Consider the following 15,489-nt stretch of genomic DNA (forward strand, 5'->3'; position numbering starts at 1 on the left):
CAGTAACTACCATCTTTTACTTTTCTCTGTCGTTATTAAAAGCTTTTTATTAAATTATTTTATTTCAAATTGAGAGGCTAAGACAACTTATTTAATGTTAACACTGTATGAGTAATAATTAGTAATATTTGCACTTTGAGAAATAACTGTATCAGATAACTTGCTGGAGACAAGTGGCATGAACATGACTCTGTTCTGTTTCCTGCGCTACAGAACTGAGTGAAGAAAGTGGCTGTGCCACTTTATACCTTCAGTTACAAAAAACAAGAAATTCTTCAGTTTCAGTCAACAGGTAAACGGATACCACAATTCAAAACAAGAAGCATACTCTAATTTAGAGTGGAGTGGAAATTAATCTGTACTTAATCTGTTTGGCTTTCATAATTTGAAAACTTATTCAAGAAGCCCTCACAAGGCTGGTGACTTGTGACCAGTTTATTTTGGACCACAATACCCTACGGTTTTTATTCTCAAAAAATAGATCAGTATAGAGCCTGCCCTCAGAGAGGTAAGTGGTTACCAGCCTAACCGGATATAAATGTGAAGAATCAATCTGGTAGCTAGATCAATATACATAGCATGTTAGATACTAATTGTTTTCAGTTAAAGATAAACCCATTGACTGTATTAAAGACATTTTTTATGAAAAACAATAGATTTAAATTAAAAGAAGTGAAAAAGCAAGCAAACAGATGGGGAAGAAATGTAGAAAACCACATTAATACCATACTGAACTATATAAAATTCATGTCTATACTGTTTCAAATTAGCATTATTGCCACCATCAAAGCTTTCCTCAAGTAAGCATGACTTTCTCTTAAGAACAAACAGAATTCTAAAGTAGAGTATCAAGCCTGCTAGGTGTGATTACTAAGCATCATGACAAGCAGTCAACCTTACATTATTCTGTGTTGGAGTCTTTAAAAATTTTTATTTACAAGTAATGAAAGGTCTTTGACCCTGCCAACATATACCAAATTTTCAAATCTCTGATCTCCTTATTACTTTTCTTTTATTTAATTACCCAGGTCAAATTTGAAGCAGAGAAAAATAGCAGACAGCTTCATTTTTTTTCTCATTCTAGAAATTGTTTCTTGCAAGTTTCCCCAAAAAAGTCAGTAGACCACATTCATTTTTAAAATCTTTTAACTAAAATACACAACCAACTGAGAAGTGTTTTTAACTTACTTGGTTATCTCTAGGACGAGTAGCAGCATTACATTCTCTGTCATCATCCAGAATAACTCTGTAAGTCCCAGTAACACATTTGACTGCACGCATCTGGTATCCACGTCCACATGTCACAGTACACTGTTAATAATTTCACACACTTGAAATAGCACTATGTTTAATCCAAATTATTTTTTTAATTACAATTTTTATATTTTAAAGCTCTCTATAGCATGAACAGGAATGTGTACTGGGTCTGTCTGGGATGCAGTTAACTTTCTTCACAGCAGACCACATGGTGCTAAAAACAGTGTAACAAACCAATGTTTGGTTATTGCCCAACAGTGCTTGGACAGTGTCACTTTTTTCCCCCACTTTGCTCCCTGTAGTATGTTGGAGGTGGGCAATAGACTGGGAAAGGATGCAGCTAGGACAGATGACCCAAATTCTCCAAAGGGATTATCCATAGCATAAAATATCATGCTCAGTAATAAAAACCTGGGGTAAGGGAAGAAGTTGGGGGTGGGGTGGAGTGGGTTAATTTTTAAGAAATTAAAGAAATTTAATTCCTTGTTTGCATTTAACTTGTAGGGAGCCAGGATGCCAGCATCTTATAACCAGAAGATTACCCAAAAGGAATTCAACATTATGAAGAAAGGCTGAAAGAGCTGGGGATGTTCAGCCCGAAGAAAAGAAGTCTCTGGGGTGACCTTACTGCAGCTTTTCAATACTTAAAGGGGGCTTATGGAGATGCATAAATATGGAGAGCAACTTTTTGCTCAGTCAGATAAGGACAGGACAAGGGGGAATGGTTTTAAACTGAAAGAGGGTAGATTTAGATCAGATATAAGGAGGAAATTCTTCACTATAAGAGTGGTGAAACACTGGGATAGGTTTCCCAGAGAAGCTGTGCATGCCCCATCCCTGGAGGTGTTCAAGACCAGGTTGGACAAGGCCCTGGGCAACCTGATCTAGTGGGTGGCTGGTGTCTCTGCCCATGGCAGGGAGGTTGGACCTGGATGATCTTTATGGTCCTTTCCAACCTATGATTCTTTGGTTCTATGATTCTGTGTTAGACAACAGTGTGATTATCTCTAACATGAACAAATACGACATGAGAAAACATCTATACAAAAGAAATGTGTAAGTTAAATACATACTTCATTTTCAAAGGATTCATTTATTATGTATTTTACTGACAGGTTATATGTAAAAAATAAGTATTACCTGATGTTCAGTTATGAGTTCTCACTAACAAGAAACACCAAATAATCCAATATTTCTATTGGCATGGACAACTTGATTATAAGAAAGCTCCACAGCATTGAGTACCTTATTATTTTGTAATTAATGCTCATCTATTTGGTGACAAAAGCTTCCTTCAAAAATTAATTCAGCTTTTTCTGGAATTTTGAAGCCCCTCTGCTATACATAAGCATAATTAGACAAAGGAACAGCACTCTTACATTAAGATATAGAAACTCTTTCATCACTGAAGATAAAAACAAAAGAAACAAATACTAAATCTTTTTGTCTGCTATTATTAGCATGTATAATTCAATGGTCTTAATTAAATTAAAGCTATCACTTAAATATGCTGACACACCTATAAATATTTGGTCTTTTACCTGTCTCATTCATTTGAATGCTTTGCTATCTACATTTTCATTATTTTGGAAGTTAAATACATTCATGTGAAATAGCACTGGCGATTTTTGATATTAAGGCTCAGAGTCAGTGTCTGTTTTAGGCATCTAACTTACATAAGGGTGTTTCTAAATTCTAGTAATGTAATTACTAGAATTACATTCTAGTCCTGTTGACTAGATAGTCAACAGGAACAAACAAATGTGCGAACCAATTCACCTTCAAGTAGCTGCTTAAGGTCCAATTAAAATATTTAAATGGTTTTGTTTTGTGACCACTCATAATATGAAATACAAGACAAAAGCCAGTAATCCTGATGTACTCACTGATCCCCAAGGCCCTACTTGCCAAGATGCGCATTCATGAAGTTCACATGGTGTTACTGATCCTGGTCTATCGTTTGGATTACAGAAATCGTCTCTCAATTGTTCATCATTAAGTTGGCACCATACTTGCCGATGTTTCATTCCTTTGCCACATGTGACAGGGCACTGTAAAATAATATTAGTCATCAGTTTGTAAAGACATGAATTTGTGCTAATTGCTTCACTTTCTTATAGGAATCTTTTGGATTTTAAAGGTCACATAAATGACAAAAATATTTAATGTGTTCATCATGCAACAAAACTAGTTATTTTGTGAACTCTGTATTTCTTGTAAATATCTATGTAAACACATAATACTAAGTTTCCAAAGCTATAAAATACAAAACAATGTACAGCTCACTTGCTTCCATTAGAACAAAAAATACTTAGTTAAGATGTGAGTGCACATATCACAGGGAACATGTCTAAACTATCAAGCATCGTATTATATATACATAAACTGTAATAAAATGGATTTAATTCTGTTTTTCAGTTGGTGGGATAATTCTCTTTGTTTCAGACAAAATGAATTTATATGTATGACTAGAGAGATTAAGCAATTTTGTTATCTAATATTAATGTAACAAAATTTCAGAGAAGAAATTAATTACGGGTGTGCTTTTCAGAAGTTCTCATGCCATTGTACATCTGAGATGCTTATCAGCACAGTCCTGGGATTAAATAGCTTTTACTTTGGAAAATAACCAAAACAAAAAACAAACGCTCAATGCAGCTTATTTTAATAGCAATGACCAGGTTTCGTTACCTCACTCCACTCACTAACAGACCAGCTTGGACATAAGAATTCATTGCAACTCTGTGTTACAACTCGTGGAAGTTCTTGGCATTCTCTGTCAGGAAGATGACGACCCAAGTTGTTCAAACAGAAAGCTTCTCTGGTTCTGACACCTCTTTCACAGCTCCTGGAACACTACAGTGTTTAGAAGATTTTATGAAACAGGAAACACAGCATGATAAATACAGGTCAAAAGGCACTGTCAGTCTTAAACGTGAGACATTAAAGATTATGTTAGACAGATGTATCGTATACTACATCTAAGCTATAGACTGTTACTATGTCAACTTGAGATAAGTTTGGCACCTTGTCTGGCAGTTTCAAGATAAAACTCATTAATGAAGATGAAAGCTGAACTCTTTTACTCCAATCCATACAGAACTAAATTATTAAGACTTCAAATAAAATACATACTTTTAACCCCCAGATCTTCTCTGTTGACGTCCAAATACAAGCTGGAAACTATTATAGACAGCTACAGTTTCTTATAAAAATACGAGGAATTACATCCAGCAGGTACCAAAATATAGAGATTGATATTAGCTCCTCCAAAAACAATGGATTTGTCAATTATTATTTTCTTTTAGCTATTTAAACTGAAAAAATATATAGAAACGAAGATTTGTTATGAACACTAACCAGAACTATAATGCAACAATTACAAGGTATTCAACTTTTACCTCTGACCATTCTGTGTAGTGCCAACTTGTCAACATACAGTCACCATGACAAGGCTCTCTGGTTGGTGGCTTCTGCTGATCGGCACAGTACCTATCATCCACTGGAGCAGTGAGTCCTTTTGAAACAGAGTACTTCATGCAGCGGATTTCTATAGACCGATACCCTGGGCCACACTTTGATGTGCAGTCACTTTTGCCAATACTGTGCCACCTACAAAGATAAACTGTTATAGAAAGCTAACTATGTTTTAAAAAGTAAAACAATGGTTAATTAAGCACTCAAAGAATGTACCTGAAATTGTAATACAAATTTTAGGCAACGGCTAAAACTATAAAATCTGTATCACGACTGGAATTTTCAGAACAATATAAAAGAATTTGACTCATCTTTTGAAATTTAAAGGTCCTTTTTTCCCCCAGGAGTCTCCCAGGAGACTTTGAAAAATGCAAGTTATAATTCTAACCCTTCATCTTCTGAACACTTCAGTGTGGGCTTATTAGGAGTGCAAAAACACATGTCTGTGTTTCAAATTAGTTCCAGTTGAGGGTACAATTCTGCTGAAAAATATATTGTACCCAGTAATACAATTTTTGTGTGACAGAATATAGAGGACAGATTTGCAATCCTAGCAAAAGACTTTGTACTTCATGAATAAGAATTAGAAAAATACATTAATTATACTTAATTTCAAAGGTGTAAGCCTAATGTATAAACCTATTATATTGATAGATTTGAGGGAAGAAGGGAAAGACAAGGGAGGAATGAGGGAAGGAGAAAAGGTGGTGGGAGGGACGATAAACCAGTCAATTTCTTTGTTTCAGTCTCTACCAACAAAAATAGGTAAGACCACAGTCGTTTCATCACTTAGGAACCTCTTTTCACCTTAATTCACATTCTGTATTACACTCTTCTGAGACATCCGGTACAAGAGGTATAAATTCACATCTTTGATCAGATACTACCGCATGATCACTTTTACGTATGCATGTCATTCTCCTTCTTCGAATACCTTGAAAATAAGAAAAGTGAAAAAAGGTCTGAAATAAGAGAGCCTTTCTACAGTAATAGAATCTATTAATCACTTAGGAATTTAATTGAGATACCCCATTAGCACTACTCTTTTTATACAGGAGATTCTGCACAAACATTAGTCTTGTCCCAGCTATGTCCACCACCACTGCCATCTCCTAGCTACACTGCAGTGGTCTCATGAGGATATCAAACTCCAGAAAACTACAATTAATATACGGTGCAACAGAAAATCTACTCATCAGGCTAAGTATTCCATTTGCATGACATCTCTTCTTTCCTAATTACCAAATTACTGAACACCACTGTATTACCTAAAAGGTCACAATTCTTTCTTTCAGGAAGCAGAAAGTTTGAGCAGCATACCTTAAAGAACTGGAGTGCTTGGAGAAGTAGTGCAGTTGACAGGTGCACTGCTTCCCCAGCACATGAATATGTCTACAGCCTGACTCAAAATCCAAAGAAACTCACCATTCTCTGTCTCAAGTACAAGCATTTCTATCTCCTGTATAAGGAATTTATCAAAAATCTGAGTACGTACACTTTATAGATATACTGCATACATATTGTGGCTCCATTTTTGCACTATAATGGCCTATAGCATGACAGTTTAAAATAATATTCCCAAATAGCTTCACTCCAAATAGCAGATAACCGAAACAAGCTGAAGAAATAGATATGGAAGATACTAGACAAACCACTCAGTCACCATCTGGAAATACAATAACAGAAGCTTAATACACCTTAGTAGATATACAATCCCACTTACTAAGGATACGTTATACTCGATTCAACTATTTTCTGTAAAGCAGTCCTATAGCTAAAAAAGAAAGGAGCACAAATGTAATTTTGGATATAGAATTGTGCTGCATGAATATTGAAAACAAGAAAACAAAATCAGAAGCTATTCTGCCCTTAAATGCAATGTGTGCCTAAAATTACTGAGAATGCTGAGTTTCTTCCTTAGTAGAGGTGATAAAATCTGAGTGCTTGAGACTAGTCTCTTCCTAAATGACATCAGGTCTTTGGATCTGCTGACAAAAGAGTTCACAGTACCTCGGCACATCCTGCTGCAGTCCTGCCATGGTCCATAAGGATCCCACGTAAACAGCTCACTTCTGTCTTCTATTGGGATATTGAATGAATAACGTACATCAGGGTTGTATAAATTCCCTACACACAAAACCTTAATTGAGATAAAATGATAACTGTTTTTCAGTGAAATTGAGCATGACATAAGGTAATGAATACAATGACCATGTAGAAAATGTTTAAGCTTATGAAAAAAAAAAGTAAACATTCACCTGTAAGGTTAACTCTTCTTCAATTCTATCAGTGCTGTTAATTCGTTCTATTGTATTATTTGAACCATTGTACTCAAAAATGGCTCCTTGTATATTGATTTCTCTTTTTGACATGCTTACAACAAAATTTCCATTCAAGATGAAATTTCCGTGAATATCAGATAATGCTGTAAGTAAAATAAAATATTGGAAGTAAAATAACTATTTTGACTAAAAGGTTCTATCAATCAAAACTCCTAAAATATGTCTTTGCATCAACACTTTTAGTCCACATGTAAGGTTTTACAGTTCTAATGAACAGTTTCTAATATGCATGAATTCAATCCCAACCATCAGTCACTTTCACCTGGGCAGTTGTCATGGATTTTCTCTGCAATAACACTTAACTATAATAATATTTTTTCTGCTGAAAGCTGACTATAGTCATCACTCTTAAATTTGGTTAGGTTCTGCTGGAGAAGAGAACAAGTGTTATTCATATTTGTGTCCAATTCTACAGTTCACATTCTTGTACTTGCTAGAGGCATTTTTAGTTAAGTGGCTAACTAAATAGCTACTTACTCAAAGTAAATTTAAAAGTAAAAATAAAGTAAATTATTAGGCATTTACAATTAAAAATAATAAACAGTTTATTATAACAATGAAGATGAATAACAAAGTAAAAATAACTAAAATATTTAGTCAAGACATGCTATGTATCAGGGAGTGAGGGTTGTTTCTGTATCCTGTGAGATGCACAAGCAGCAGCAGGGTATCAGGTAGCAAGAAAAAAACTTGAATGCTCTGAAGTCTGTCAAGTAAGATGGTAATGGAAAAAGAAAGAAGGAAATTAAGCATCACTATATTTTCAGGCACTTAAGAGGTAACATAAATATTGCAAAATAAGACAACCAAGGTTTTTGGTACAATTCACTTCGTATGGTTCACTTGTTCTTTGTTTCTATTGTATTTGCAAATTTATCAAGAAATTTATCAAAATGTGATCTTTATACCCAGACATGATAGAAAAAACAGAAATGTGAAATGACTGATGTTTGATGACTGCTTCATCTGTGAATAAACCACACGCTTCCAATGTTTGAAAACACAAATGCCAGCATTATTCTTTAGTTGACTCATGATGATTTAATTAACATGGGCACCACAAAGTCAAAAATTGACATGATCATACGATCTGTTTTAATTCTTCTCTGATACACACATTTAGGAATTAGAATCCTATCGTCATCTTATTTTTCATAAAACTAATATCTACAGAGAGAATCAGGCAAATGATGATAATGATTACGTATTTACTCTAAAGCCTTTATCAGACTTCTGACTGTGTTTAGAGCAGACCCCTAGCAAAAGCACAAAAACTATCTATCAGTATTATACACAGGAGGCTTTTACCAAGGTAGTTGTCATCTTCTGGTTTCCCTGAGTAGCTGTGCTGCCGAATATCGATGTTTGTTGCTCCTTTGGGAATCTTTACTACAACATTGTAACCTGCAATGCAATTATTCACAAATTAATTACAGACAAAAATGCTTCAATATTAGCAGATAGGAGCATAAGTTTAACTAGTTTTATTCACAAAAACCTAGAGTGCACCAGCAACTACTGCTTCTGAATACCCTCATTTGTTTAGGAAGGAAATGTGAGTATTTTTATGCATATTAAATTTCCTTTACTTTTTTTTTTTTTTTAATCAGTTGAAATTAAACTTGTTTTCATAACTCAAGGGACAGTTAAAAATCATTCCTATGTTCAGCAAAGTGAATTCTGTTCTTTGACAATAACATGAGTTAAACCTATTCAGAAAAATCTCTTGAGAGCTAGCAGTACTCTAAAGAGCAGTCAAGTATATCACGTGGGACTCAGGAAACATGGTGTCTGCTCACAGTTTAACCACAAAATTTTCTGAATGATATCTGAATAAATCACTTAAACTCAGGTACCTCCATTCCCTGTCTGTACAATTGGGTTAGTTTTTCTCTACCTTACACAAGAGATGACAACACTCTAAGAAAGAAGTCATAAATACTCGAATACTGCAGTGCTGGAATTGATGTAGGTGTATTGGATAAACAAGCCATGCCAGATCCACGTTCTCCTACACAAATTGTTACCCTAGTGTGTGTTCTCTAAAATATAAATGCTTCACTAATGAGTGATTGTATCCTATAATGTCTCCAATGAGAATGATGGTCTTGAGGTATCAAAATAGATGCACGAAGATCTATGTTTTAGAACTGTCGATCTGTACATCCACATAAATTATAAAAAAAGAAAAAGAAAAAAAAAAAAAAGAAAAAAAGTTGTTTCTCACAGATACTGATTATAAATTCCAAAGGACCCCAATGTCTAAGAACAACTGAATATGGCAAACATAGGAAACAATAATTAACACAAAAATGTAATCTGAAGCATTAATATAATCTTTGCTAACTCTGCCACTTGTTTTGCTGTGTTTTAAAGAAAGACTTGGCTGAATTTAACTTTAGTTAGTTGACTCATATATGTGGGATGCAAATTAAATGGCAATATCCTCTTTCAATTTCAGAATTCACTAACTTCCCAGTGTTTTTAATCTAATAAAACTATGTCATGCATTTAAAAAGAACATTTAATCTAATCACAGGTCCATCACGGTTACCAGCTGGGGGCAGCACTGCAATTGCAAATTGGCATGCTGCTTGCTCTGGATAAATGGTGAATCTTCCAAAATTAATGGGAAGAAAACCAAAACATGATAAAAATCTCCTCACCACACACACTGAAAACCTTGTGGCAATAGGAAGACAGAAGACAAAATATGGGAGGAAACTATAAATAAAACTGCCTAGTATATAGGACAGGAGACCAGATCATTTACTAAGGCGGTAAGAAGGACAATTTTCCAGGAAATCATCACATACTCTAGTCTGATGCAATAACAGACAACATAACAATTATGTGCACATAATGAAATGACCATTTCCTAAACTGGGAGCTAAGCAAATTAGCGTTTCATTGTAATGAGTGTCTTATGATTGTTTCACTGCTGTTTAAACACTTAATGACAACATCACAATCATCATAACTGTATGAATACAAGCCTGTACCACTGACTGCTCTTGTCTAATTCCAAATTCTGCCTCAGTAAAATGGCTTGTGACAGTACAGAACAGGACCAGTTACAGTTAAAAGAAAAAGACCAGGTTCACAGACTGGCATTATTATCAAGTGACACCTAACTCAGGACTCTTCATCAGACAGCGATTTCAGTCATTAGCCTGGGGATGTCATAGGCCTCCCATGAACAGAGTTTTTAGTGGTCGGCTAGCTACAACCTTTTGTTTGCAGTACTGCACTCCTGCCTGAGCACAGCTGTACATAATCCTGTATGTTATAGCTTACTATCCAGTAGTATAACTCAGTATTATCTTTTATGTAACTCCAAGATAAAAAAGAATGTAAATGATAAAACTATGTATACAAACCCCACCAAAATATTAAAATAAAGTTTTCCTGATCCCCCAAAATAGAAAAGAATAATTAAACTTTTTTGATCTTTTTTTGTCCTTTTCATACTGAATTTTTTTCTGATGCCCTGTGCAAGACCAGCTAAGCCACAGAAATATCCAAATGAGTCTTTTTAGCAAAAAAAAAAAAATGCCAAGATGGTAATATTCATAAATACAGAATCTTAGAGAACAAAACACAAAGCATATTGAATTACAAGAGCCCACAATAACTGAAGGACACCCAGCAGTAGCTCCAGCCAGCAGTTGTTCAAGGAATGTATGGAAAGAACTCAGGACCCTCCATCCTTTCTATGCTAACGAACTGGGAAATTTGCTTTATCATACTCTTCACAGAGAATACAGTCATCTAGCTTCCCAACATAAGTATGAACTCCTGAGTTTTTTCCCTCAGAATACATAGTCCTACATTATATCAGTTAAAGTATATGGGAAAACAAATGAAACAGTAGTTTTCAAATCAGACTACCTTATGTCATGGACTGTAAAAAAGAAAAAAAAATATGAGCTTCCATTTTTCATAATTCACTATTTAATATAAAATGATAGTGATTTTTTTTAGATGAATCATTTTGTTAATACAGTAAATTAAAATTTTATTACTTTGTGGAATTAATTTCATTTAGAATCAAATAAATCTGAGATGACAAGAAGCTGATTAACAGAGTGATAATGTCAATTATATTTGAATGAATGGCAGTTTCACTATACTGCTTATTTGCATCAAACATATCTGTAACATAATTAATGTGATACCTGTAAATGAAAAGATCTTTCATAGTGAAAAAAAAAAACAAACACACAAACTGATAGTCCTTTACTCAGAGTTATCAAAAGTAATGCATTATTTTCCTTCAGTATTTGACCACACATTCAAAAATCCAGTCTCAATAAAAATATTTGTGTTTTATTCCAGTATCTCAGGACAGACAAGAAAAGTGACATGTATTTGTACAGGAGGGGTACTTATAGCCCACCCTTAAGCTTTTTGGTACTTTTTGCTTGGTACAAGCCCTCTGCCAGGAAAAAAAAAAAAAAAATCCACCAGGATACTGGGCATACTTTCCTCTTTGACCAGCAATTCCTTTGTCCTTTGAAGATCCTATTTGGCAGCTCTCCAGGTATCATTTTCACTTCGCCTGTGGTCTCTTTCATCCAATGAAGCCGCATGAAGAGGCCTTTTGGAATACAATATTAATCCAGAGACTTCTGTCCTTATGTTCTACGCTCTAACTGTTGACCTGCACTGCTACATACATATGACAGTCTCTCCATACTTCCCAGAATGGACTACGTGTATGAGAACTATTGGTAGCTCTATTAGAGAAATTAAATCAAAGAAATATAAAGTACCAGAGTTTTCCAGAAGACTTTCTCATTCCTTACATGCCAATGAAGAGAAAAGAACATAAATGTTGCTGCCCATATTCTCTAGAAAGAAAAGGGTCACATTTCACAGGCTTTCACTATAGGGAAAAAGAAATCTCACCAGCTGCTCACGCCACAGCCCTCTTGATATCTCCTTACACAACCAAAAGGAGATACTTCCAGATAACAGAGATCACGATGTGCACAGCAGGAAGCATTCTTCCTTTTAAAGTACTTCTGCCCTCATCATATCTTCTTTAATGGCTTTTATTTTGACCTTAAAGCAGATTAGTTTGTGCCACTTGAATGGGTCAGTGTGTCACAGCGCTTGCCTGTGCATCCTTGAGAGGGCATGTGTGACTGACAATCAGAGATATTATTTGTTGACAGAGGCCCTAAAGAACATACACTGAAATTCCACTTCCTCAACCAAATAATACAATCGCTAAGCCACACTAAAATGTACATTAAGATTAAAAAAAAAGCAAAACATACCATAACGAGCACTGTTGAAAGTACCTGCAAGAGTCTTACACGAAGAATTGTCACCACCACAGATTCCACATTTGTCTCTCCTTGCCTTGGAATTCAAAACATGATCACAGCCTGCTTGCTACAAAAAAATACAATCCCGTGTCATTCAGCCCAATGTAAAACAATGAAAACATACAATGTAAACTTCCCACTCCCAAAAAACATTTTTATTCATTGTATATATCTAGTCTTGGCAATTCATGAAAAACCTTTTATGTTTTTGGGTGCTGTAATGTACAGGCAAAACACAGTAGTTGTGTTGTACAAAGAATGTATAATCCATATACACTTACTATGCCAAGAACTGTACAAGAATACGTAACAGCATGCAAAGACTTTGTATAAAAATATCAACACAGTGTATAAACTTTAAGGTATATTTGCATTAAAAAAGTCTTTGAATCCTAAAATCAGTATGTATTTGTATACAGACATCAGTTCTGTTAAAGTCTGTCATTACTACAAAACAAGAAAAGGAAAATAAGTAGACTAGCATAGGATCACTTCCTTTATGTATCTTTACTTAATCTTCTGTTTTTTACATGATCATAAACAGGACTTCCTCTTTCCTCTTGATATATACTCTGAAAAAGGTTACATTTTCTCCTCATCCTGAATTTAGCCAGTTTTACTGCAATCAGCAAAACTACCGTCCCTGGGGGTGTTCAAGGAAAGGTTGGACCTGCTGCTTAAGGACATGGTTTAGTGGGTGACACTGCTAATTGGACCAGATGACCTTGAAGGTCTTTTCCAACCTTAATGATTCTATGATTCTACCTGGGATGGACAAAAAATGTCTTGATTTTTTATAATATGCATGTTCTAGCAAAGTCTTGTGGTACTTCTATTAACTGCTATTAAGCAAACGATGATGAACTGATCCTTTTCAGGGGTCCATTCCACCTGATTTTGCAATGAAACCATAAATGTGTGATCTATCTACACTCAGATTTTTCAGTTTTTCACTTTGCTAGCAGAAATATGATGGCAATAATCAGACAGCATGCTTCTTTACTCCCCTTAATGCCAATTTTGGACCAGCTTCTCTCAGTTCATGTGGACAATATTAACCCTCTCACACATTAGGCTTAATGAGGAAAGACTATGGGTGTTCAGATTCAACTCTATGTTCTTCACTTAATTGCCTCCATTTCCAGATCTTAATCTGGTAGGGATTAAAATCAACTGAAGTAAATTCAAAACATCTTGCTTTACATACTTTCAGTAATGGTTATTTGGATGTATATTTATTTAGTAACTATTTAACCATCTGTTAAAATTGATTTTAATAATTAGTAAGTTTAGATTTAAATACCCTGCATAAGCCTTGAACACAAAGGTCATTGGTTTCTGCTCCACAGGGAGTACCATCAGCAACTCTGTCCTTCAGCTGATAGTAGGAAGTTGTTCCAGAAACTCGGCAAAAAAGTTTACAGCGATCTTTCATAGAAACTGGAAAGAAAATCCAACAGGTTTCTTGACTGTTTTAGGACTTTAGTTAAAATAACATTCTTATTCTGGTAATTGAAAAAATATATAATCACTTACTACCACTGTATTTTGGAAGCCAGCGGACAGCAGACGTAAGACCATTGATGTTAAAGTGTTTGCCATCAAATTCAGAGCACTGTTGCTCCCGGAAATCTTTTTTGCCCTTTGGACATGAATCAGTATTACATGATCGAAATTTCATCCTGCGGCCAACACAGTACTTTCCTCCATTCCTTGGTCTAATAAAAACAGTTAAATGTAAAACATTCTCTCTCTGTTTCTAAAATTCCTTTTTTCCATGAAAAGAGGTTTGATCTACTGATCTAAAAGGGAAAATCTCATGCAGCATTCTGTCAGTCCTGTACTGTCTTTCCCCCCCAAAACCTCTCATCTTCTATTGCACTGGGTGTACATTTGTACCCATATGAAGAAAATAAAAAAGTCTACATAAAAGATTACTGCTGGGGGAGGTGGTAAACAAGTTATGGATGATAATGTCTAATATCTTAAATGTCTATTATATTAAATGCTTTTTTATTTCTCTTATACTCATCAATATTTTGCCTGGTAAAAGGCGTTATTAACTTCAATGCTTCCATTAACTTAGCCAGGATTACAGCCCTATTTTCACAGAAGCAGCACCTCCCTCAGTAATTTTAAATTATTATGTTAAAGAGTGACAAAGAAAGAAGATAAAATTAAGAGCTGCTACACTCTTCTCTTTAGTCTTAATGTCAGTTTCAGGTTGTAGATCAAAAGATCTAAAATGGGAGAATTGTGGACAACAGCCCATTTACTCTTAAGTCTAACATATATTTCCTAACTTAAAACCCTGCTACACTATACTTTGGTATTAGCAGATTCTTTGGAGGATTGGGGAGGAAAAGAAAACAAATAAAGCAATGGCATATTGATATTACCAGATACTAAGACAGACACAGCCATATTTCATAGGAATCTAGTCTACTTAGCAGAAAAAAATAAAATAACCTGGGGTGATTTGATTGAGGTTCATTTATCCTTCCAATAATATCAAGATGACATCACTTCGTAAAAATAAAACCATAACCATAGCTTCAGCTCTTGTTCTGTAGAAGTTAAGGGTAAAGTTCTCACTGACCTTTGTTACAGAGAATGAAACCCACATGGAATTATTCAGTCAGTGGAAGTTTCTTATTATAAAGGGAAGTTGTAAATGACCCTGCTGTAACCAGTGTTCCTTGTGAACATTACTGGTGGTGATGCCGTCAAACAGCCTCAAATCTAAACAAATCAAGTGCTTCACTAAAAAGATTACCTGGCAATACATGTATTTTCATTTTGCACCTTTCAGTCCATAAAACGTATCAGAAAGTTTAAATAAACCCTCAACATTAAGGAAAAAATAAAAAAATAAAAAAAAGACTTTACCAAAATAAGTCTTCAGATCTATCTATAAATGTGAATGATGAGGCAAAAGAAATCTAAACGCTCCCTGCATTTTGGAGTCTCTAGACTTATCCCTCTTTTCAAACATTGATGAAACAAGCAATTGCTTACTGGAGTTTTGAACAAATTTATGCAACCATAATACCTTTATTTTGTTTTGAACGAATCCA

General features: G+C 34.8%; 1 protein-coding gene across 6 annotated transcripts in view; it reads right to left on the reverse strand.

Annotated features, from left to right (window-relative positions):
- The window catches only part of ADAMTS20 (ADAM metallopeptidase with thrombospondin type 1 motif 20), a 95,237-nt gene that overhangs the window by 37,380 nt on the left and 42,368 nt on the right, over positions 1 to 15,489 (reverse strand). For 3 of the 6 annotated variants that reach the window (XR_003497138.3, XM_027456973.3, XM_027456993.3), the window contains exons 13-23: positions 13,949 to 14,130; positions 13,716 to 13,876; positions 12,362 to 12,479; positions 8,385 to 8,480; positions 6,993 to 7,159; positions 6,745 to 6,874; positions 5,542 to 5,668; positions 4,659 to 4,869; positions 3,949 to 4,113; positions 3,144 to 3,308; positions 1,189 to 1,311 (exon numbers count right to left, since the gene is read on the reverse strand). Coding sequence is in view for 5 of the 6 variants with exons in the window: in XM_027456973.3 (XP_027312774.1) it covers positions 1,189 to 1,311; positions 3,144 to 3,308; positions 3,949 to 4,113; positions 4,659 to 4,869; positions 5,542 to 5,668; positions 6,745 to 6,874; positions 6,993 to 7,159; positions 8,385 to 8,480; positions 12,362 to 12,479; positions 13,716 to 13,876; positions 13,949 to 14,130 (1,645 nt within the window). In the remaining variant the exon portion in view is untranslated. The remainder of the gene's footprint in view (positions 1 to 1,188; positions 1,312 to 3,143; positions 3,309 to 3,948; positions 4,114 to 4,658; positions 4,870 to 5,541; positions 5,669 to 6,744; positions 6,875 to 6,992; positions 7,160 to 8,384; positions 8,481 to 12,361; positions 12,480 to 13,715; positions 13,877 to 13,948; positions 14,131 to 15,489) is intronic. The other 3 variants (XM_027456977.3, XM_027456980.3, XM_027456988.3) reach the window with 3 other exon arrangements.

Source organism: Anas platyrhynchos, chromosome 1 (assembly GCF_047663525.1).
Source record: "Anas platyrhynchos isolate ZD024472 breed Pekin duck chromosome 1, IASCAAS_PekinDuck_T2T, whole genome shotgun sequence".
In the NCBI taxonomy this organism is placed as follows: domain Eukaryota; kingdom Metazoa; phylum Chordata; class Aves; order Anseriformes; family Anatidae; genus Anas; species Anas platyrhynchos.